This window comes from Podarcis bocagei, assembly GCF_964188305.1.
Source record: "Podarcis bocagei genome assembly, chromosome: 9".
NCBI lineage: Eukaryota > Metazoa > Chordata > Lepidosauria > Squamata > Lacertidae > Podarcis > Podarcis bocagei.
In genome coordinates this window covers 21,436,927-21,460,932 of record NC_138134.1, presented here as the reverse complement: position 1 = coordinate 21,460,932, position 24,006 = coordinate 21,436,927, and the positions used below count along the sequence as shown (strand labels likewise).

The window sequence follows — 24,006 nt, the reverse complement described above, 5'->3', positions numbered from 1 at the left end:
CCAGCATCCTATTTTCCACAGTAGCCAGATGCCTAGGCAAAGCCTGCAGAATAGCTCAGTCAGCAGAGCATGAGACTTTCAAGGTTGTGGGTTCGAACCCCACGTCGGGCAAAAAGAATCCAGCATTGCAGGGGGTTGGACTAGATGTGGTCCCTTCCAACTGTACAATTCTATGGTTTTATTATTCTACGTAGGACATGAGCGCAATCAAATTCTCCTGCTTATGCATAGCCATCATACTCTTCTTTATTAGCACAAGTATGTCCCACTTTTCCTTCAAGGAGCTTGAGGTGGTGTACATGGCTCTCCCTCTCTCCTTTTTTATCCTCACGACAAACCTGTGAAGTAGGTTAGGCTGAGATCGACAGTGGCTGGCCCAAGTTCACCCCAGGAGCTTCATGGCTGAGAGGGCATTTGAATCCCAGTTTCCCAGATGCTACAGGGGTCAGCAAACTTTTTTAGCAGGGGGCTGGTCCACTGTCCCTCAGACCTTGTGGGGGCGCCGGACTATATTTTGGAAAAAATATACATAAACGAATTCCTATGCCCCACAAAAAACCCAGAGATGCATTTTAAGTAAAAGCACACATTCTACTCATGTAAAAACACACTGATTCCCGGACTGTATGCGGGCTGTATCCGGCCCCCAGGCCTTAGTTTGCCCACTCATGTGCTAGTCCAACACACAGAACTAGTAGCCTTATTCTCCACAATTTTGTCTAATCCCATTTCCCCTCCCCATCATGATCAAAACCAGAATCACAATGCACAGTGTTTTCTCGCTTTAAACAGGTTACAGAAGTAACCATGTTTTTCTTGGTGCGCAGCTTTTGGAGCCATTGGGTTAATACTTCTAGTGCAGAGTACATAGCCCCGTGTGTACTGAATTATAGTAGGTGTGCTCATTGCAGCTGTCAGCTGATAGCATGAAACTGGGAAGATGCCAGTTCTCATGGTTTGCTTCTTCGCTTTTGCATAATGGGTGTGTTAATCAACATGGGGCGTGGGAATCCCCACTTGAGTCTCTCAAACTATAATATCCCTGGCCCAATTCAATTAAAATATGTGCATAAAAGTTATATGTAATGAGGGGACCCACACACTGGTCTTCTCTTTCCTACATCTGGTGCATGGGTGTGCCACACAGACATCACATGCAAATTGTCTGCAAATGTTAAGCTTGAGTAGACCCAAGCCATTTGGTTGTTAACTCACATAGATCTGGGAAATTACCCAGACTCTTCAGGCCCTGGTAAGCTTTATTATTTTGGAAGCTACTGTGAAATCTTTCCCTTTTGGTGTTTTAAGGGATCTTGTTGTTTAGTCGTTTAGTCGTGTCTGACTCTTTGTGACCCCATGGACCAGAGCACGCCAGGCACACCTGTCTTCCACTGCCTCCCGCAGTTTGGTCAAACTCATGCTGGTAGCTTCGAGAACACTGTCCAACCATCTCGTCCTCTGTCGTCCCCTTCTCCTTGTGCCCTCCATCTTTCCCAACATCAGGGTCTTTTCCAGGGAGTCTTCTCTTCTCATGAGGTGGCCAAAGTATTGGTGTTTCAGCTTCAGGATCTGTCCTTCCAGTGAGCACTCAGGGCTGATTTCCTTAAGAATGGATAGGTTTGATCTTCTTGCAGTCCATGGGACTCTCAAGAGTCTCCTTCAACACCATAATTCAAAAGCATCAATTCTTTGGTGACCAGCCTTCTTTATGGTCCAGCTCTCACTTCCATACATCACTACTGGGAAATTAAGGGACCTAAGCAGTGCTATTTTTCTAGAAAAAAGAGGTGCCGGAACTCACATGAACGCCTCCCTTGTTCTGTTATAATGACAATGGCGCCCACCTGAGAGGTGCTGGAACAGCAGTCCAGTGAATTCCAGCTGGTTGGGGGGGGGATCCCTGGATCTAAGGGATCTTCCACACATTTCACTTGTATTGTCAGCAGCTGCTTGATCTGCAGATCACACATTCTCACATTCCTGTTATGCTGCTCACTCGAGTTGTGAGCCGTGATGGTTAGGTGCTGGGAATGGAAGGAAAATAACCCTGAAGGTCTTCATCACATCCCAATCCCGAATGATTACTATTATTATTATGCTTGATATTTCCCTACTCATACCTCCCATCAGTGACTTAGATAAAGGTGTTGGGACTCGATATTTTAAAGGTAAGGGAAACTAAGATCTGATGTGGAGTGGCTGAGCATCAGAAACACCTCCCCCCCTCCTGCAACTGATAAATGAGTGGGGAAAAACCAATAGTGGTAATCAGGGGCTCAGGATTTAGAAATTTATTTCTGTGGTAGGAGCTAGCTGCTAGACAAACCTAAACCTTCCATAGACTGAAAAATGACCCTCTGATCTTGGGAATTTGGCTCAAAGGGATATTAAGCCCGCAGTCTCTCTCTCTCTCTGAGAACTTAAGCTTTGAAATCTCTTTAACAATGGCCATTTCATTCCATCTCCATTTTTAGAGACACACCCGATTTCCCCCCCCCTTCATCCTTCCCATTCTTTTGCCTCCTCATTCCTTGTCAATTTCTTGGCCACACATCCTTGTCGTTTCTCCCCTTTATTTATTTAAAATATTTATAGCCCTTCATCCATGGCAAAACCAAGGCGGGGTGCAACAAACAAGACAACCATATAGCAACAATCTAACTTTTTTTTTAAAAAAATGTAATGATAATCAGATTAAGGCAGCTGAAAGCAGTCAACTGCTGAGCGGGTTAAGCAACCAAGGCTGAAACTCCTAAAAGGCTCAGGCGTATAAATGCGTCTTTTAAGGCACTGGCAGGCTAATACAGTGAGATGCGCTCTTCTAGATATATGGGTACCAAGCATCTTAGGGCTAATATTCTGGCAGCTTCTGCTTCAATTGAGTTCAGCTCCTGAGCAGCCTTCAAGAGTAGTCCCAGTTGGGAGGTGACCAGAACGTTGATCAGATGTCTCGTCCAAATGTCACCTGTGGAAAAATCCAGAAATGATCTCAGTGGAATGAATTCTCTTCATGCAGGCATTGCAACCTTTGGCCGTGTCCACCACCGTGTCATGAATTCTGTGGGGAGAGAATTCATAATCCACCATTGGACCCAGCGCTACACATTGTGGCATGCATCAACCGTTCCAGTTTGTTATGAAGGGAACATGCAGATCTGGAATGGGGAACCTGTGATCCTTCTGTTGTTGTGAGATTTCCATCAGCCCCAGTCAGCAAGGGTGGGGGTGATGGGACTTGTAGTCCAACAACATTTGAGGGGCTACAGGTTCACCAGTCCTGCTACATGGTTTCCATCAGGGCCTTTTTTTCAGCCGGAACTCAGGTGGGCGCCATTGCCCCAAAATGGCAGGTCCTTGTGTCTCAATGGGAGGAGAAACCACATATCCGTTGGGTTCTTCAGGCCTTCAAAGTGCTGGTCTGTGCGCAGCCTCATGGGGTTAAGGAAGAACTCCACATAAATGCAGAAAGCAATGAGTAGGATTAGGAGAAGGAGAAGGCCTAGGATGGCAGATATCATAACATTGAGCAAAAGCCAATGGTTCCTGTCTCCCACACAGCCCTTGAGCCACATGCAGTGATGATCAAATCCACACATACACCCTTGTTGCAGGTCCCACGGTGCTTTGATGTCACATTGACATCACAGATGTGACAGTGGAGGTTTTCAATGACTTGAGCATGCTGGCTTCAATTGAAAAAGAATGAGGGGGTTTGTTCACAGTAAGTTCTGGCACCTCTTTTTTCTAAAAAATCAGCACTGGTATCCCTTCCTCACTCTTATTTCTTGCGCCAACGTCCCTTCAGTTCCTTTTAAAAGCTGAATTGAGGGTGAGGCAAGGGAAAGGCAGGCAGGGAGTGAGTGAGGTGAAGGCAGTCTGTAGTGGGAAGATCAAGGACTCCTGGTTGCTCCCTATTTTATAGGGGTCAGGGAATCACATGACCTTCTGGCCTGCTGGTATAAATCAGCTCAAGTGTGGCCAGTCTCGCTGCATTTCCCTTCTTTGACCAGAGCCAGCCAGTTGTGTACAGGTTGAATCCATGCCTCAAATTCCTCAGGCCTCCACTTAAGTACGCACTGCAGCTTGAAGCTCTTGACAGACCTGGAGATACCGATCTGAACTTAAAACAATAGCGCTTGCAGGCTTACGTAATTTTTGTCCCAAGTTAATAGTCTCAAGGTTTCCCTGCTGTCTATGCTGCGTTAAGCGTTCTCACCGACCGGGAGAAAGCAGTTTGCAAGTTGAGTCTTCTGACTGATCCTTCATCTGACACACTCCTTTCTCGTGACAGGTTGCTGAATTCCATAAAGCCTGGTTTGGTCAAAAAGATCAACAGACTGCCAGCTCCCATTGCAGGACTGGTAAGTATCTTGTGGCTGAGACGTTTTGGTTGTCTTGTTTACATCCTGGTGTTGTGGTGGCCGTTTTCTCCAGAGTAATGCAAGCACACCTGCCTTATTAAATGTGTGCAGCGGTAGTGAAAATTCACATTGCTATTTATGAATCTCGGATGATTCACATTGCTATTTATGAATCGGATGCATTCCAATTAGGATCTGAACATTTTAAATCCCAGAGAATTTTAAAAATATATATATGACTGCTTTGGACTTTTTGAATGCACTGCACCCAGGGTCCCGTTTTTATTTTGAGTGCACCCTGATTCCTCCTGCATCTTCAGTAAAAGTCACTTCTAAGAAAACTGTGTCTTAGAGCTAAATTTAGCAGAGGCTTTATTCTTCTTTATATGTTACATAATTATTATTCTTTTTTTGCTGATTTAGGAAACTGTATCTTGACCTATTGTTTGTTTAAATTATTGACCATTTACTGAAGAATAATGTGGTGGTTCTACTGATTTTTCAAAAAAAAAAAAAAAAAAAAAAACAAAGGCAGTGGAACAACCTTTCCCAGTTAGAGCCCTGTTCAGGTACACTCCATTCACACATACAGCAAATGCATGGGGTAGGGAGTCGGAAATCATTGGCAGAAATCATTTCCTGAGGTCAGGAGGTGTACTCCAAATCTGCTCACCTCTATATCGGTGGGCGATGTTGCGCACAGGCAGCCCGTGCCTCAATAGTTTTCCGGCATGGGGTGGAGGTACACCACTTGACCCCTACGTCATGGCCAGCTGCATCACCTGTGTTGAGGGACAGCCCCAGCCAATCAGCCATCAGGGTGGGAGTGGCCGTGGGCCATTTAATCATGGTGCAGCTGGATGGCTCCCTCTTCCTTGCCTCTTCACACCCTCTTCTAATGCGTTGCTCTGATTTCACCTTGCTATGGCAGTTGTCGGTCGCCATGTTGTTGGGGCTAGGTAGGGATTTTTTTCCACTTGGCAGAGTGGCACCTGCCATTTGGTTTTCGCCTACCTAGTAGCAATTGCCTGGGTCAGGAGGTGTACTCCAAGTGTCAGACAGGGATGCCTGAACAGGGCTATAGAGAGAATAGTAGATGCATTTCAAGGTTTACACATTTTTGCTCTGCCTGATGCAGTAGCATTGCAATGGCGAATATGATGTCATTTCAACAGGATAAATTTAGGGTTGGGAAGCAGACACAGAGCAGCACAGCGTAAAAGGCGTCTGGGCTGATATGTTGATAGAACGTAAAGTTGAGAGTGGGCATGAGACATGAAGGAACAGCCATCCATTTTGCTTAAGGAGGATATCAAGGGAGATGGATGAAGTTGTAAGGATCTGTGTTCTGAGACAGACACAGTGGTGGCATGACACAGGTCTTGGAACGCAGATTTTGTAGCAGGAAAATGAAACTGAACCCCTTTCCTGCCCTCGAAACTGTTGTCCTCCTCCTCACCAATCACGTCTCTCCATCAACCACATCTCTCTTACTTTGCCTCGTGGAGCCTGGCCGAGAGAAACGTGGTTTAGTGAATAGTTGGAGAAAGCAGATGCAATTGGCAGCAGAAAATTTGAGGTGTGTCTACTGCATGTTGTTCCTTCCTGAAGCTTTGTAGCGGACATACGGGTATGCAACCATCCTATCACGTTGGGGCTTAGGGCTTTGGATGTTGTTCAGATGCCTGATTATTGTCTTCCAAAGCAACTACTCTATTCCCAACTCAAGAATGGAAAGCAAAATACCGATGGACAGCAAAAGTGGTTTAAAAAGGCTCTCGAGGCAAATGTCAACAAATGTTGTATAAACACTGATAACTGGGAAACATGGACCTGTGAGTGCTCCAATTGGAGAACAGCCTTTACCAAAGGTGTTATGGACTTTGAAGAAGCATGAACTCAGGACGAAAGAAAGAAACAAGCTAAGAGGAAGACACGTTTGGCAAACTCTCACCGTGATCAACTCCTACCTGGAAACCTATGTCTCCACTGTGGAAGGATGTGTGGATCCAGAACTGGTCTCCACAGTCATGCACTCACTGTTAAGACCGTGTTCATGGAAGACCATCTTACTTGGCTATGAGTGATCGCCAAAGAAGAAGAAGAAGAAGATTCCTGAGGGGAAGAGATCAAGCTTCCCATCTGCTATTGGCGTATTAAGAATATCAACTGAGTAGAAATTCTAACTGTAGAATCTTCCTTTGCTCCAAGTATTCTGTGCAGTGTGTCTAGGGAAATAAATAATCCAAACTGTATACTTGCAGATGTGTCTCTCTCTATGCTAGTGGTTTGATGCACCTGTGGGACACTTCTTTCTTTATCTAGCATGAGATCTTGTTTATTATATAATCTGCAATTGGCTTGGTGTAGCAGTCTATAATCACTAGGGTGAACATATTGGAAAGGAATATGCATGACTCACTGTGTGGAAATGGAGTGGAAAGGGCCTCTGGAAAGCCAGTGTTTTTTGACTCCCAAACGTGGGTTGATTTTTTCTAAACTCTAGACATTGGCTTTGCTGAAATCTGGATGTCTGTTCTGGAAGCTTTCTGAAAACTTGCTTGAAAAAGCACAAATCTGTAGCCAGCAGTGCACGCTTGTCATACAGTTCATGAATACATGACAATTTCTTCTCAGTCATGCACTGTTTCTTAAAGGAGTTTTTAAATGTGGTTCATTGCACCATTTGGGTGGGAATGGGGAAATGGATCCCATAATTTGCTCTTTGTGCAAAGCTTTTAAAGAACCAGCAGCTATGAATAGTGCAGAATGCTTACAAATGGTGATAGTTATTACAAGAGCTTTAAGTGCATGCATATGCAATATGTTTTTAAGAACTTTCTGACAGTAAGAGCTGTTGAAGAATGGAAATGTCTCCCTTGGAAGGTAGTGGACTCTCCTTCACTGGAAGTCTTAAAGCAGAGGTTGGATGGACATCTGTCATGGATGCTTTAGCTGAGATTCTTGCATTGCAGAGGGTTGAACTAGAAGACTCCCTGGTCCTGAATGGGGTAACTCTGCCCCTGAAGGACCAGGTGCACAGCCTGGGAGTCATTCTGGACTCCCAGCTGTCCATGGAGGCACAGGTCAATTCTGTGTCCAGGGCAGCAGTTTATCAGCTCCATCTGGTACGCAGGCTGAGACCCTACCTGCCCGACTGTCTCGCAAGAGTGTTGCATGCTCTGGTTTTCTCTCGCTTGGACTACTGCAATGCGCTCTATGTGGGGCTACCTTTGAAGGTGACCCGAAAACTACAATTAATTCAGAATGCAGCAGCTAGACTGGTGACTGGGAGCAGCCGCCGAGACCACATAACACCGGTCTTGAAAGACCGACATTGGCTCCCAGTATGTTTCTGAGCACAATTCAAAATGTTGGTGCTGACCTCTAAAGCCCTAAACGGCCTTGGTCCTGTATACCTGAAGGAGTGTCTCCACCTCCATCGTTCTGCCCGGACGCTGAGGTCCAGCGCTGAGGGCCTTCTGGCGGTTCCCTCACTGCGAGAAGCCAAGTTACAGGGAACCAGGCAGAGGGCCTTCTTGGTAGTGGCACCCTCCCTGTGGAACACCCTCCCACCAGATGTCAAAGAGAACAACAACTACCAGGCTTTTAGAAGACATCTGAAGGCAGCCCTGTTTAGGGAAGCTTTTAATGTTTAATAGGTTATTGTATTTTAGTGTTTTATTGGAAACCGCCCAGAGTGGCTGGGGGGACCCAGCTAGATGGGCGGGGTATTAATAATAATAATAATAATAATAATAATAATAATAATAATAATAATTCCAACTCTCCAGTTCTGTGATTCTGTGCTAGTTATTTATTGGCTGTTGGATCTGCTTGTTCCTGTTAATGTATAAAGGACTGATATGTGTCCTGTTTTGTTTTGAGCGGCTGCTGGTAGTTCACAGTACAGTGGTACCTCGGGTTACAGAGGCTTCAGGTTACAGACGCTTCAGGTTACAGACTCCGCTAGCCCAGAAATAGTACCTCGGGTTAAGAACTTTGCTCCAGGATGAGAACAGAAATTGTGCTCTGGTGGCGCAGCGGCAGCAGGAGGCCCCATTAGCTAAAGTGGTGCTTCAGGTTAAAAACAGTTTCAGGTTAAGAACGGACCTCCAGAACGAATTAAGTACTTAATCCGAGGTACCACTGTATACAGAGAATCCATCACCTTGCGTGTTCCCCATGGTGCAGAATTTCAGGAGATGCTTTATTTTTTTAAGCGAATGTATAGACATGATGTGTCACTCTGGGGGCAAATGGCTATCGTAGCTTTGAAGTCTCGAGGCAGCATTTCTGTAGGAAGGCACTCTCTTTTTCTCCTCAGATTTCCTTCCTGTCTCTGAATAGTGTCACTGTGAGAGAGAAAAAGAATGAACTTATTTTGGGCTTATCTTTTGTTTGGCTGGGGTTGAGTGGGGTTTGTAGCATTACTTCAGTTCCTTAACGCTATCCCTATGGGAATTTCAGACATTTGCCTCAGAGGGTGTGTGAAAAAGGAGTCAGAAATAATAGTAGGAAATTGGGGAAGGCGAAACCGAGCGGCCGAACTATAGCTGCACTCTGGCTCACGGCTCTTTTTGGCTCTTGGTTTCAACCCTAATGAAGAGAGCAATATTGGCTTGCAGACATGCTTTAGAAAGAGTTTGTGTATAGAAGTCAGGGAAAGAAAGTTCTCTATAAAAACGCTGAAACCTTTCGTAAATGACTGCAACCCTACAAGAAAGAGAACTGTAGCAAAATGGATAATAAAGAACAGTTTCCTGGAAAACTGGATGCTTATTAGATTATTTTCTTCGGAAGTTTATTTTGGCTTGGGAATCTACAGGAACTTGGTAGAAACCATGTTATAGGAGTGAGAACTGCCTGTCTTTTGGAGTCTTGTTCTAATATATATATTACTGTTTTTAAAGCTCTGTCAGTTGTCCAATAATTGTCATTCTCCAGGCGCTGAACAAGAAATATAGGGCAGCATTAGTTACACTCCATATAGACCCAATGAAATAGTTGTGCAAGTCCATTGACTTTGTTGGGTCTGTTCTGAATAGTTACCTCCTTGAACTTCAGATCAGCTCTGGAGGCCATGCTCATGGTGTCGTTGCCAAATGTAGTTCAAGGAGCAGTGAAATGTGGGACACTTTTCCCATGGTTGCCCCAGGCAGCATGGCTAGTGGTCAGGGATGATGGGCGTTGGAGTCCAACAACCAATACAGGACGACAGGTTTCCTTTCTCTGGTCTAGAGGCAACCATGGGAAAAGTGTCCTACATTTTCAAGTGTTGAGGTGAAGTGATTTATTTTTTTTAAATTGAGCCACACCTTCTACTGCCTCAATGATTTGCTGCTGCTTTTTTATGTTTCATTGTGATTTTATAATGTTTTTTTTTGGGGGGGTGTTTTTATATTATGTAGCCCATCATGGGGCCTCTGCTTAACTGATGGATTCTTAATAATATTATTCTTAATAATAAACAAACATGTGAACTATATATACAGTCATACCTTGGATCTCAAACACCTTGGCTCCTGAACAAAGCTCCCAAACGATCGAAACCCAGAAGTGACTGTTCTGGTTTTCGAACATTCTTTTGGAAGCTGAACGTCCAACAGGGCTTCCATGGCTTCCGATTGGCTGCAGTCCGTTCGATTTCCAAAACGTTCGGAAACCAAAGCGTGGCTTCTGATTGGCTGCAGGAGCTTCCTGCAGCCAATCGGAAGCTGCACTTTGGTTTCTGAATGTTTTGAAAGTTGAACAGACTTCCGGAACGGATTCTATTCAACTTCCAAGGTACGACTCTATGTGTGTGTGTGTGTGTGTGTGTGTGTGTATTTCAAAAACTCAAAATAGCCAAATCAACAAAAATGCAATTCCATGCAGCAATAAAACAATATTGGGTGTCACCCACAGTTAAAAACAATGTAAAACAACAAAATCAGTAAGGATACAGTTCTGTAAATCATAGAATCATAGAATTGTAGAATTGGAAGAAACCCTCAGAATTATCCAGTCCAACCTCCTGCAATGCGGGAATATGCAGCTCTCCTATATGGGGATCGAACCTGCAACCTTGGCATTATCAGCACCATGCAGTAACAGTGAAGCTACCCAAACCTAAAGCCCTAATTCCGAAAGAGCGATGAGACTAGAAGGTCGTATGCCAAGTAGCAAGGAGTACAAACCTAACAACTCCAGAATAAAGCAGCCACGTGAAGACCTGGTATAATAAAGGCATCAGGTTTGTGATAATAAAAAAGAATAGCATGTGAGAATAAAACAGGTCATGAAGGAGGTGCCACCTGAGCCTCGATGGGGAAGACATTCCATCTGAAAGGGGCCACTGCTGAGAAGACCCTTTTATCTTAAGGCCACCTGCCCTGTCTCAGCTTGCAAGTGTCACTTGGAGCAGAAGGGGCTGCGGGGTCTGCTTTGAACGCAGCGAGCCAAAGATACTTGCAGACTCCGTGTGTTTGCGTGTCAAATGTTAAATAAATGCAGTTAAATTGGTTAAACTCTCGTTCCAAAAATAAGTGGAATTTTTCTGTGAGAAAAGCGAGAGCTCTGTTTGTATTTCACAGTGGAAGACATTTGCATGACAAAGAAAAATAATAAAAAATGTGAAGAATTTGCATGGGTGTAGGTGCTGGCAAATCATCAGGGATTTTGTTTTCTGTTTTTAAAAGGGAGCCATGCTGGCATAAAGCAGATTTATTTTAGCTGCATTTGGAATATCCATTGTTTTGCAAAGAAATAATGATTTCTTGGGTTTTTCTTTAACTGTTAAACATCCTCAAAGTGGATTTCTTCACAGTTTGTCAGGGCAACGCTTTCTGTTTTCACTCCACGCTTCCTTCTGTTACTGTTAAGTGTTGCTTCGGAGGCTGGGAGCCCTTCTTTCTGGTTCTCTGTGTAGCCTGAGCGAGGTAGACATGTACTCTAACCAAGCTCTTAAATCCACAAGCACAGGATATTGTAGGCTGGAAGGTTGAGAAATCTGGGTGGCAGTGTCCACTGGCAATAGTCACCTTTCCCTTCCCACAGGTAGTGTGCACCCTCCCCCCAATGCTTGGAAAGGTGCCACACGGGTTACCTGGCAAACATGATCTGTGCTCTGATTGGCTTAAGAAGCGTGTCGGCTGTCACTCAACCCAATGTGGGTAGTAAGCATTTAAAACAGGGGGATGTGATCCTTACTTTCGTCAGCTCAGCACCTGTTTTTCCTCATCAATAAACAGAAACCCAGCAACTGGCCACCTATGCTGTGTTACTCACAAGGAGACTACACACCTGTCTGTAAATTACTAGGTCAGCATAAGTAAGGTAAAGGGACCCCTGACCATTAGGTCTAGTCGTGGCCGACTCTGGGGTTGTGGCGCTCATCTCGCTTTATTGGCCAGCATGACTAAGCCACTTCTGGCGAACCAGAGCAGCGCACGGAAACGCCGTTTACCTTCCCGTCGGAGCGGTACCTATTTATCTACTTGCACTTTGATGTGCTTTCGAACTGCTAGGTTGGCAGAAGCAGGGACCGAGCAACGGGAGATCACCCCGTCGCGGGGATTCAAACCGCCGACCTTCTGATCGGCAAGTCCTAGGCTCTGTGGTTTAACCCACAGCGCCACCTGCATCAGCATACGTAGGTCTGAGCTAAAGAGCTCTTTTTATTTTCCATATTCTGCTTTCTCCATTTTGTCGTTCTCTCTTCCTTTTCCATTCTTAATGAAACTTGGTATAATTTGGCTTCTGGGGCCTAGAGTATGTTCATGCCAAATTCTGGGGTTCTGGGTACAGGGCAAAAGAGCGGGATTTCACAGGGGAAAGAACAGGTTGTGCTGTGCCAAGTTGGGAGGGCAGCTGGATGCTAGCCCTGTTGTCCCTGATAAATGGAGAGGGATCACATTCACCCGGTGCTATACCAGCTGCACTGGCTCCCGGTGGAGTACAGGTTTAAGGTGCTGGTTTTAACCTTTAAGCCCTTCATGGCCCAGGACCCTCATACCTACGGGACCGCCTCTCCTGGTATGTCCCACAGAGGACCTTACGGTCTTCAAATGAAAACATCTTGGAGATCCTGGGCCACAGGGAGGTTAGGCTGGCCTCAACCAGAGCCAGGGCTTTTTTGGCTGTGGCCCCGATCTAGTGGAACGCTCTGTCACATGAGACTAGGGCCCTGCGGGACTTGACATCTTTCCACAGGGCCTGCAAGACAGAGCTGTTCCACCAGGCCTTTGGCCAAGGCACAGCCTGACCCCCTCATTCTGTAATCCTCCTAGAACTCTAGCCCAATGGTTGCCATTAATTTGACTCTAGAATTGAATTGATTTTAGAATGTATTTCAATTAATTGATTGTGATGTTATGTAAACTGTGTTATTTTTACTGTTGTTAGCTGCTCTGAGCCCGGCTTCGGCTGGGGAGGGCGGGATATTATTATTATTATTATTATTATTATTATTATTATTATTATTATTATTATTATTATTATCATCATCATCATCATCATGGGAGTGCTGTCTCCAAGTCCCTATGGAAGCGATTGTTTGGCCTCCCAGAATTCATTCCATGAGGCAGTTGTAGGGGGTTAATGTGGAGTGCAGGAACGTAAGGACACAAGAAGCGTTTGCTGGATCAGGCCAATGGCCCATCTAACATCCCTGTTTTCACAGTAGCCAGCCAGATGCCTGTGGCAAACCCACCAGGCAGATTCTAGCCCAAGAGCCCTTTGGCTTCCTGTGGTTTCCGGCAACATTACTGCTCCTGACTTCGGAGGCAGAGCATAGCCGTCATGGCTAGGAGACTTGGATAGTCCTCTCGTTCATTGATTTGCCCGTTTTGCATATTTGTCTGTTTTAAAGACATCCATGTTGGTGGCTGTTATGTACTGAAGTTCTCACCATGGGCCAGCAGGGGGATACTGTAGATAGTTCAGGTCCACATATGCAAATAAGGGATCGAAAGTGACGTTCAGTGATTGGATAGTTACAGAAAGTTGTTACAGTTACGTTGTCCTGGAGCTCTGTATAAGCAGGCTGAATGAACCCTTCAGTTCAGTTCTGTTCTGGCCTATGAATAAACAAGAGCTGTTTGAAGAATCGCTGTGTCGTCTGATATGTTCACCCACAACTTAACAGTGGCCATCACTGCCTCCCATCAGATAACTCAAGATTCAGGATGCTGCCAGCCTGCTTCCAGGGCAGTTGTGCAAGGAAGGGCATAAGAGGTATCTCCTAGCCTCCTCCTGAAAACCACGTAAGAGACAATCATGGTATTCTGTGCACATTGATATCCCCCCCCCCAACACTTTTGCAGACCGAGAGTGAAGATGTAATGTCGAAACATCTCTACCACTGTGTTGCAACAGTTGGCTGTGGCTTCTGCGGTGTAGACTCTTGTCATAGCTAACCGGTTATTTCCTATGGCCTGACCCCAGAGCTAACCTCTCAAAATTGGACTCGAAAGCCAAAACTGCGGTCAGGACCCTGGGTGCTGGAACAATGCTTGGACAGCTGTAGTTGGAGCAGAGCTTTCTGGAAGGGAAGAGGTTAAAGCACATCCCATTCCCAAATGAGTTTCTGTTTTGTACGTGTGCCTGCTCATTTTATATCGGACTTCTCTGGACTCATCTCACAGATTTATTGTCCATTCCATTTCCCCATCCTGTTTCCATTTGAATTATGGCTCTTGGAGAGACGAGCAGCCTTAAGAGAGGGATTTTCTTCGTTCCTCGGTTCAGCTGTAAGTTGTGTGTTCGTACTTAGGGGCAATTGCATGAAAAGGGCAGAAGTATTCAGGAAAAAGCTTTCTTTGATTATTTCTCTTTGGGTTGGAAATAAAAACATACCTAATAGTGGGATCCTTTCTTTCTGAAAGTCTTGAGCTCAGAGGACTATAGCAACTATAGCAAGAGTTGACAGGCAGTTTTGCCTCTGTGAACGGTGAAGGATGTCAGTTAAAGCAAACCTTTAATTGTGTACAGGGTTGGGAATCTGTGGTCCTTAAGTTGCACTGCATCACCCATCATTCCTGACGATCGATGAGAACGGGAGTTCAACAACTTCTGGAGAGTCCCATGGTTTCGTATATTGGAAGAGCCTGCAGTTTCATTGAGCTGCACCTCGCTCTTGTTTACTGTTTTCTGGAAAGTGGAAATAATCCTTGTTGTGCTGGTGAAAATGCATATGGCATTGCTGAAAAATTCGTCGCGGTTTTGTAGGATTTGACACAAATGCATTTGATGCAGCAGGAGTTGCACCTTCAGCTACCAGTAAGATGAACCTTCTTTTGGGGTTAAACTACATTCCTGCAGGATGGCTTTCCTGCCCGGTGCTCAGTGCTAAAAAAAGGATGCTTCTTTTTAAAGCATTCACCATTGCTACCCGCAATATTGGGTCCACAAGGTACCACCGTCCTCATATTTTTTTTTGTCATTAATATAAACATTCAGAAAAGCTTGCTGTGTAGCATCTGGGTTCTGAAGGGGGTGGAACCCCCAGATGAGTTGTGACAATTGAACGCTCTGTATTTGCCCATTGCTGCCATTCAAGTTGACATTAGATAAGGAAAGATGACGTGATATATGAATGCCCGCTTCATTTGTTTGCAAATCCTAACTTAACCCTCATGGCTTATATTTATCCTTGTGTATGGTTCTGGAAAGATAAAGGAACTAAATTGCCCTTATCATCGACTCCCTTTCCCCAGGATCTTTTGTGTACACAAAATCTGTCTTTATCTGCAACAGCACAGTTCTTGGTAATATCTTATTCTTGCAGGTGTGATACCAGCTGTGTAAACCATGGTTGGATCCCTGTTGGAGTTTTCCATAATGATTGTAGCTTGGCTAGCCACACTTTTAACAGATCTGAAGCCAGTCTTGGGAATACAGACCCAATGGATCGTCTCTTCCCCACCCCACCCCACCCCTCAACTATAATTATATACCCTCCAACATTTCTCCAATGAAAATAGGGGCGTCCCATTCCATAATGATAATTGTACTATTTATACCTCACACATCTTACTGGGTTGCCCCAGCCACTCTGGGCAGCTTCTAACATATATCAAAACATCATAAAACATTAAACATTAAACAAAACTTCCCCATACAGGATTGCCTTCAGACAGCTCAGGGGTCGGATAACTCCGTACCCTCCAACGTTTCTCCAGTGAAAATATGGAAAATATGGGAGTCATTTTGGACTCACAGCTGTCCATGGAGACTCATGTTAATTCTGTGTCCAGGGCGGCTGTCTACCAATTCCACCTGGTAGGTTAAGACTCTACCTGCCCACAGACTGTCTCACCAGAGTGGGGCATGCTCTAGCTATCTCCCGCTTGGACTACTGCAATGCGCTCTACGTGGGGCTACCTTTGAAAGTGACCCGGAAACTGCAATTAATCCAGAATGCGGCAGCTAGACTGGTGACTGGGAGCGGCCGCCGGGACCACATAACACCAGTCCTGAGAGATCTGCATTGGCTCCCAGTACGTTTCTGAGCACAATTCAAAGTGTTGGTGCTGACCTTTAAAGCCCTAAACGGCCTCGGTCCTTATACCTGAAGGAGCGTCTCCACCCCCATCGTTCTGCCCGGACAATGAGATCCAGCGCCGAGGGCCTTCTGGCAGTGAGGTTACAGGAAACCAGACAGAGGGCCTTCTCGGTAGTGGCGCCCACCTTGTGGAACATCCTCCCTTCAGATGTCAAGGAAATAAGCAGCTATCCTATCTTTAAAAGACAAATGAAGGCAGCCCTGTTTAGGGAAGTTTTTAATATTTAATCCTGTACTGTTTTTAACACTTGATTGGGAGCCGCCCAGAGTGGCTGAGGGAACTCAGCCAGATGGGTGGGGTATAAATACTAATTTATTTATTTATTTATTTATTTATTATTATTATTATTATTATTATTATTATTATTACTTCCTAAGGAAAAGCAGGACATTCTGGGATCAAATGAGAAACCGGGATGGCTTCTCTAAATCAGGGGCGTCCCTGGGAAATAGGGACACTTGGAGGGTCTGTAAGTAGTTTGTCGGCATTGATGTTAACAGTGGTTTGAGGTGGGTGTTAGGAAAGGAGGGGAGATTTTCTCCTGGGAAGGGGTAGTACATTTGGGGCAGGAGTGCACATTCCCAAGGCAGGCCTCCAGGTTTGCTAACTGCCATTTGCTGGCAGCCATTGTTCTGTCCTGGCTCATTTCTAATTGGTATTCTCTCCCCCTCACTCTTTTTAGCTCTTTACAAATAAACAGCAGCAAAAGAGACTTGTGTTAAAACCCTTTTGCTGATTTTGCTTGCCCCCAGCCCCTTTTCTTTCTACATTTCCCTCTCCAACCCCCCGTTACCAAACAGCTTTCATAATTTTTTAAAAAATGTTACATTTGAAAGTAGAATTAAATTCAAAGTAAGAATAGGTGTGAAAATATGCCCAGTTTGCACAAACCAGATCGCAAGAGTTGTTGCTGGTGTTGTTTTTTTTAAGGTTAAGCATGGAATACGCACTGCTCAGCCCTGCGCTGAGAAAATAAAATGGCTGCAATCTAGCATATGGTTATGCATACTTAAATCCCATTTATTTAACTAACCTAGTGCTGGATTGTGGCCAGTGCCTTTCACTGTTGCTTAGGACTCAGCTTATGGAAATAAATGAGAAAAGGGGGGAATCATTGAGTCATCTGACAGCAGCTGTTTTGAACAGAAAGGGAGCCTTGTCAGAAAAACTCCTCAAAGCAAATTTCTTTCTTGGTCCCAGTCTTTTTTTCATAATGGATATGAGCCCAGAAAAGCCCTTTTACAAAGTTACATGGAGTAGAAATGCCAGAATTTCCTGTAGGTTTTAATTCCCACCCTTCCCTTCCCTCCTCCAAAAGATACCAGGGACATTCCCCCCCCCTTTCTTTTTTGTTGCAGCACAGGCTGTGAAAGTGCGAAGCTGTTCCTAAATTTGGACTATTAGCTGCTTAATGCTGCTTAATCTTCATGTCAGCAAATGCATGGCTACTTTGAGAAAGCTTTTATCTCTGCACACGTGAAGGATGACTAAAAAGAAAAGCAAACTAAAGAAAAGAAGAGTAACTAGAAATTGTGTTGCCTGTCCAGTGTTGCACCTTTGTACATCTCCTTCTGTCACCCTGCCCTCTCCTCCTAAACATCATCATCATCAATCTTTATTACGGTCCAGAGACCCAACAAATTATTACAAAGCAATACACAATTCATACAGCCTACCTCCAGGTTAAACAAGCATTTTGTTCAGAATATAGGGATTATTTGTTCTTACAACTACCGATAAAAACTTTGCCACTGCTAATGTTCTAGCAGTTGTCCAGTTTTCCAATAGGAACCTGACATAGTGAGCCTCTGATTTTCCTGGGAAAGGTACCAGCAAGGGTAGTATCAGTTCAGCCCTGGCTTGCTCATATTTTGCACAGTGCAACAAAATATGTTTTATGGAATGTCTTGAGCACATGAGCAAAGTTTGTCCTGGTAGGGAACCTCCTCCTAAACGACTTTCCTAGCCCCTTAGCGAGGGGAAGGGAACAATGCTATCGGTCCATTGCTTTTGCTGCTTCCCACTGGAATTTCATAGGGGAAGACCCCACAGAAATGTGACTTTCATCTGGAGGCTTTAATGTCTTTGTCGTATCAGGAACCTTACACAAGACCTCTCTGTCTTCTCACACCATTTACTTCATCACAATCCCTGGAGTGAATTGATGAGTAGCGTCTCAACATGATGCTAAAGTAAAAGGTTGCTTGGCAATGGATGGACACCTCAGACTTATCTGCTCATGTGTTGTAGCCATGGATATAGCAGGAGTGTTAAAGAAAATATAGCACTAATAGGATAGCTCAGTTGGTAGGACATGAGACTCTTAACCTCAGGGTCGTGGGTTTGAACCCCGTGTTGGGCAAAAAGATTCTTGCGTTCCAACTCTATGATTCTAATTGATAATCTAAATGTTGGGTTACATGTGGGGGAAGCATCTATGCTTTGATGGCTAAGGATTCATGATTGCTATGTGCAGGGCTTTTTTTCAGCGGGAACTTGCCGGACCTCTCTTCCGGCACAGAAAAGCCCTTTTACAAAGTAACATGGAGTACAAATGCCAGAATTTCCTGTAGATTTTAATTCCCACCCTTCCCTTCCCCAGAAGATACCAGGGACATTTACCCTCCCCCACTTTCTTTTTTATTCTAGCACAGGCTGTGAAAGTGTGAAGCTGTTCATAAGTTTGGACTATTAGCTCAGGTGGGTGCCGTTGCCATTATAAGAGAACAAGGTGAATCGCAGTACCTCTTTTTCTAGGAAAAAAATAGCAGTGGTCTTGTGTAAGAGATGTGGGAATGACTGGTCAGGAGTGAATGTTGACACCCAGAAGTGAGCAACAGTCAGCCTCACAGCTGTATGGACCAGGGATGGGGAATCTGTGGCACGCCAGATGTTGTAGGACTCCAACACCCACCATCCCTTAACCAGCAGCTATGCTGACTGGGGCTGCTGGGAGCTACAGTCTGACAATTTCTGGTGGGTCACAGAATCCCCATATCTGGTACTGATGCATCACTGAGCAGGACTTGGAGAGGTAATTTCGATCTTGCTGAACCAGAGTGAAAGAACAGTCTTATTCCTTAATCTTGTTTTCACGCACCTTCTGGACATTTGGTTTCCTATTGCTGGTCATTCTGCGTAGTCTGTGTGAGAGGGTGTGTGCATGCATATGCAATCCCATTTCCACAAGAAAGAAAGAAAATCTTACTTCTAGATAATCTGTACTTTTAAGATCCAACCAAGAGAAATCTGTGCATGAGAGAGAAGGGGGGGGGGGAGAGATCCTTGTCCACACATCCAGAGTTTGGCCGGCCATTTCCATAACAGCAGTTCCCACTGCAGAAAAGCCAAGTCCTTTTTTTCTCCTAGCTTACGAAAGCCGCTTGTCTCTTTGATAACCGGAGCTTCTGCATTGAGAACAGCCCAAGGTTCTCATCTACACTTTCAAGTTCCCTTCTTTGGTTCCATCTGTTGCTTTGCAAATTCGACTGGCTCAGATATTGGGAGAGAATTCCAATATGGGAGAACCATGTTTAGATTATAAGGGCTTTTGGTTAACTGCTGTTTTTCTGGAAGCGTTTGGGTAAAGAGAAAGAGCTGACCAGGGCAAGTGATAAACACACAGCTGAAGGCAAAACAACTCAGGCTGCTTTGCCCTGATCATTTTGGCACTCCTGCCTCCTGAAGGGTCACAGGAAGAGCCTAATGAAGAAAAAACATCTGATGGGAGCTGCTAACAGTATTATGAAATGCACAGCTTGAAATGCCCCAAGTTCTTCCTTTGTTCTTATGCTAGCCGTGATTAAGTGAGCTTCATTGTTTTGCTGCATCTCTGGATAGTCTTAAGGGCTGCTGCGTATGTTACACTTGGCCTGGAGAGGTCAGCCACAAACATGGTTTTGTGACTGTCAGGGTATAGCCTGTGGATTCTTGAAGGTGCACACTAAAAACCCATGGCAGTTGTTGCCAGGAACATCCAGGAGGAGTATGGCTATTCTCCACATGCCTGCAGCAAACCATGTACCAGGGATCACTTGTGCAAGGCATGTTGGACTTGGCTACTCCGTACTCCATCATGACCACCTGCCGGTGGAAAGAGCCACTGATGCCCTAATTCTGCTGTCAGCTCCCTGGTGCAGCTGGCTAGAAGGAGGTACTGCAGTGCGATGATCAGGCTGAACCTTAATAGCTCAACAGCTGGTCACAAAACAGAAGGGACAACTTCAGTGGGGCTTCATCTTCTCCTGTTAAACCTGCCGTATCTCCTTAAGCTGTGCAGATTGTTTCTTCATAGAATCAAAGGGATCCCGAGGGTCCAACCCCCTGCAATGTAGGAATCTCAAGTAGATCACCACCCCTCATGGGAGCCTGTTCCACAGTTGAACAGCTCTTACTGTCAGAAAGTTCTTCCAGATGTTTAACCAGGTAGAGAGCCTTCTCGGTAGTGGCGCCCGCCCTGTGGAACGCCCTCCCATCAGATGTCAAAGAGAACAACAACTACCTGACATTCAGAAGACATCTGAAGGCAGCCCTGTTCAGGGAAGTTTTTAATATGTGACATTTTAGTGTATCTTTCATCTTTGTTGGAAGCCGCCCAGAGTGGCTGGGGAAATCCAGCCAGATGGGCGGGGTACAAATAATAAATTATTATTATTATTATTATTATTGTTGTTGTTGTTGTTGTTGTTGTTGTTGTTGTTGTTGTTGGAATGTCCTTTCTTTTTAACTTGATTTCATTGGTTTGAATCCTACCATCCGGAGCAGGAGAAAACAGTCTTGCTCCATCCCTGAAGATATTTGAAGGTGACTATCATATCTCCTCCTAGTCTCCTCTTTTCCAAGCTAAACTTCAACCATTCCTCATAAGGCATCGTTTCCAGGCCTTTGACCATTTTGGTTGCCCTCCTCTGCACACATTCCAGCTTGACAACATCCTTCTTAAATTGTGGTGCCCAGAACTGGACACAGTACTCCAGGTGTGGTCTGACCAAGGCAGAATAGAGTAGCACTATTACTTTCCTTTATTTATACTTGTGTTGAAGTACAGCAGATATTGAATTGTTGCTAGATTTACTACCCTCCTTGCCTTCCTGTCTGCCTTGTCTTGCTTCACTCCACAGACCAGCCTTGCTCAACCTGGTGCCCTCCAGATGTTTTGGGCTTCAGCTCCCATCAGTTCCCACTGGCATGGCTAATGGTTAGGGTTGAAAATCCAAAGTATCTATAGGGATACAGGCTGGGGAAGACTCTCTAACTTGAGTTACAGACCATCTGTTAGGTTACAGCCAGGTCCTTGCCTTCAGTCCCCGGTGTATCTCACTAGAGAGCCTCTTGTGATAGGGCTGTCATAAGCCCAGGTTTTCCTGGACATGTCCGGGAATCGCTCAGAAAAATGGCATCCGGGTGGATTTTTGCTGACAAGCAAAATGTCTGGTGAAACCCGGACGTATGGCAAGTAGGGTGATTTTAAAAAAAAAAATCAAAGAAAAGCCCCCAAATGAATTTTTTTTGGAGGGGAGATGTCCCCCCCCAAAAAAACTCAACAACTTTGTCCAGATTTTCATTTTTTGGAATATGGCTAGACTGGTGACTGGGAGCGGCCGCCGAGACCATATAACACCGATCTTGAAAGACCTACACTGACTCCCAGTACGTTTCCGAGCACAATTCAAAGTGTTGGTGCTGTCTTTTAAAGCCCTAAATGGCCTCAGTCCAGTATATCTGAAGGAGTGTCTCCACCCCCATCATTCTGCCCGGACACTGAGGTTCAGCTCTGAGGGCCTTCTGGCAGTTCCCTCGCTGCGAGAAGCCAAGTTACAGGGAACCAGGCAGAGGGCCTTTTCAGTAGTGGCGCCCGCCATGTGGAATGATCTCCCACCAGATGTCAAAGAGAAAAACAACTACCAGACTTTTAGAAGACATCTGAAGGCAGCCCTGTTTAGGGAAGCTTTTAATGTTTAATAGGTTATTGCATTTTAATATTCTGTTGGAAGCCTCCCAGAGTGTCTGGGGAAACCCAGCCAGATGGGCGGGGTATAAATAATAAATTATTATTATTATTATTATGGCAACCCTATCTTACGATGCATATGACGTGTCATAGAATCATAGAACTATAGCGTTGGAAGAGGGGCACAGAGTCCTTTAGCCCAGCCCCACAATGCAGGAATCTTGTGTGCAACATGAGGTTCAAACCCACGGCCTCGAGATTAAGATGCTCTCCAGCACTTCTTGCATATAGAAAACTAGAAAGTCAAGAGATGCTGGAGCAGAACCGAAGGGCAGGCATTTATTTTTTTTATAATTATTTTATTTTTAGATTGGGAAATGCAGTTCTCTTCTTCTCCTCCACCCCCTGAAATCTGAAGTGGTACAGTCCCAGCAGCTTTACTTATTCCAAATGTTTGTGGACCAGCTCTTAGCAGGGAACATTTGACCCTTCTTGCCCACTCCTTCCGCTGCCCCACGAGGACAGTAGTATGCTAGCACTTTCTGTTGGGGGCTATAGAAGGAGAAATGCCACCTGGTTTAAATTCCCTCCCCTTACTTTCTATGCAATGAGATCCAAAAGCATCCCTTTAGCTGGAGCCTTGACTCTTGGCACACCTGTGAAAACTATTTATTCATTGTAATGTTTTGATAGTGGGATTCAAATCTAAATACGACTGTGGGGTGTAGCTCACCCCACCTTGTTGGTCACACTTGTGTGTGGGCTTTCTGGTCCATCCATCCTGCCAGCAAGTTAGCATCAGATTGAATTGGTAATTTGTTCCGGTTGGCCTCAAATGCTCTCTCTTTCTCTCTCTCCATAGTTTTTATCTGATCACAAATTAATCACTTAATTTTTCATGAATGCCATTACACAATCTCTCGAACAGTCACCCCCCCCATAATATTTTAATGCTTGTTTTAGACATATGAACTGGCTTAAAGAGTAGATTTTGACATGGTTTTGACGGAAGTCTTTTAGTTGAGGCTTCTCAGGAGAAGATCACAATACCTTGGAAAGTTTCCCTTGAAAAGATGAAAACAAAAATAAGGGGTGAAAGCTGGATGCGGTCCTCTTTGTTCCTCAGGAAAAGGCTTGTGTAAGCAAATCTTCGGTACAAAAAATATTTTTGAAAACTTAATAATTCATAAATCACATAAGGAACATAGGAAAATTATAATTCTTGCCCTGTAGAATCCGCTGTCCATTTTAGAAAGTTGTTGTTTGCCATGCATGTGGGCACTACTAAAGTCATCACAACCCAATTTTGCAGGATGGTTCCTGAGATCAAGGAGTAAGTTCTGTCTATGTCTGAATACAGCTAGATGCCATGGAATTTGAAGAACTGTACTGGTTTTAACCCTGGTTGCAAAACTACAGTGATTTTTTGGGGCACTTTGCGGCCTAGGACCCATGTACCTACGCGACCGCCTCTCCTGGTATGCCCCACGGAGGACCTTAAGGTCCACAAATGACAACATTTTGGAGGTCCCAAGTTGCAAGGTGGTTAGATTGGTCTCAACTAGGGCCAGGGCCTTTTCAGTACTGGTCCCGACTTGGTGGAACGCTCTGTCACAAGAGACTAGGGCCCTGCAGGACTTGATATCTTTCCACAGGGCCTGCAAGACAGAGCTGTTCCGCCTGGCCTTTGGTTTGGACTCAGTCTGACCCTTATGTTTCCCTCCCCTTATGGTTTTGATCTATGGGCTACTTTTAAAATGAGGCTGCATTTTAAATGGCATTTTAACCTGTATTTTAAATTGGTGGGTTTTTTCCCTATTATGTTTTTACTGTAATTTTAAATTTTACTGGTGTTAGCCACCCTGAGCCTGGCTCTGGCCGGGGAGGGCAGGGTATAAATAATAATAATAATAATAATAATAATAATAATAATAATAATAATAATAATTATTATTACAGTGGTACCTCGGGTTAAGTACTTAATTCGTTCCAGAGGTCTGTACTTAACCTGAAACTGTTCTTAACCTGAAGCATCACTTTAGCTAATGGGGCCTCCTGCTGCTGCTGCGCCGCCGCTACATTATTTCTGTTCTTCTCCTGAAGCAAAGTTCTTAACCTGAAGCAATATTTCTGGGTTAGCGGAGTCTGT

At 44.8% G+C, this 24,006-nt stretch overlaps 1 protein-coding gene across 10 annotated transcripts in view; it reads left to right on the top strand.

Moving 5' to 3' along the window:
- The window catches only part of LIMCH1 (LIM and calponin homology domains 1), a 223,720-nt gene that overhangs the window by 94,044 nt on the left and 105,670 nt on the right, over window positions 1-24,006 (top strand). For all 10 annotated transcript variants that reach the window (XM_081208635.1, XM_081208634.1, XM_081208633.1 and 7 more), the window contains exon 3: window positions 4,292-4,361. In XM_081208635.1, coding sequence (XP_081064761.1) covers window positions 4,292-4,361 — 70 coding nt within the window. The remainder of the gene's footprint in view (window positions 1-4,291; window positions 4,362-24,006) is intronic.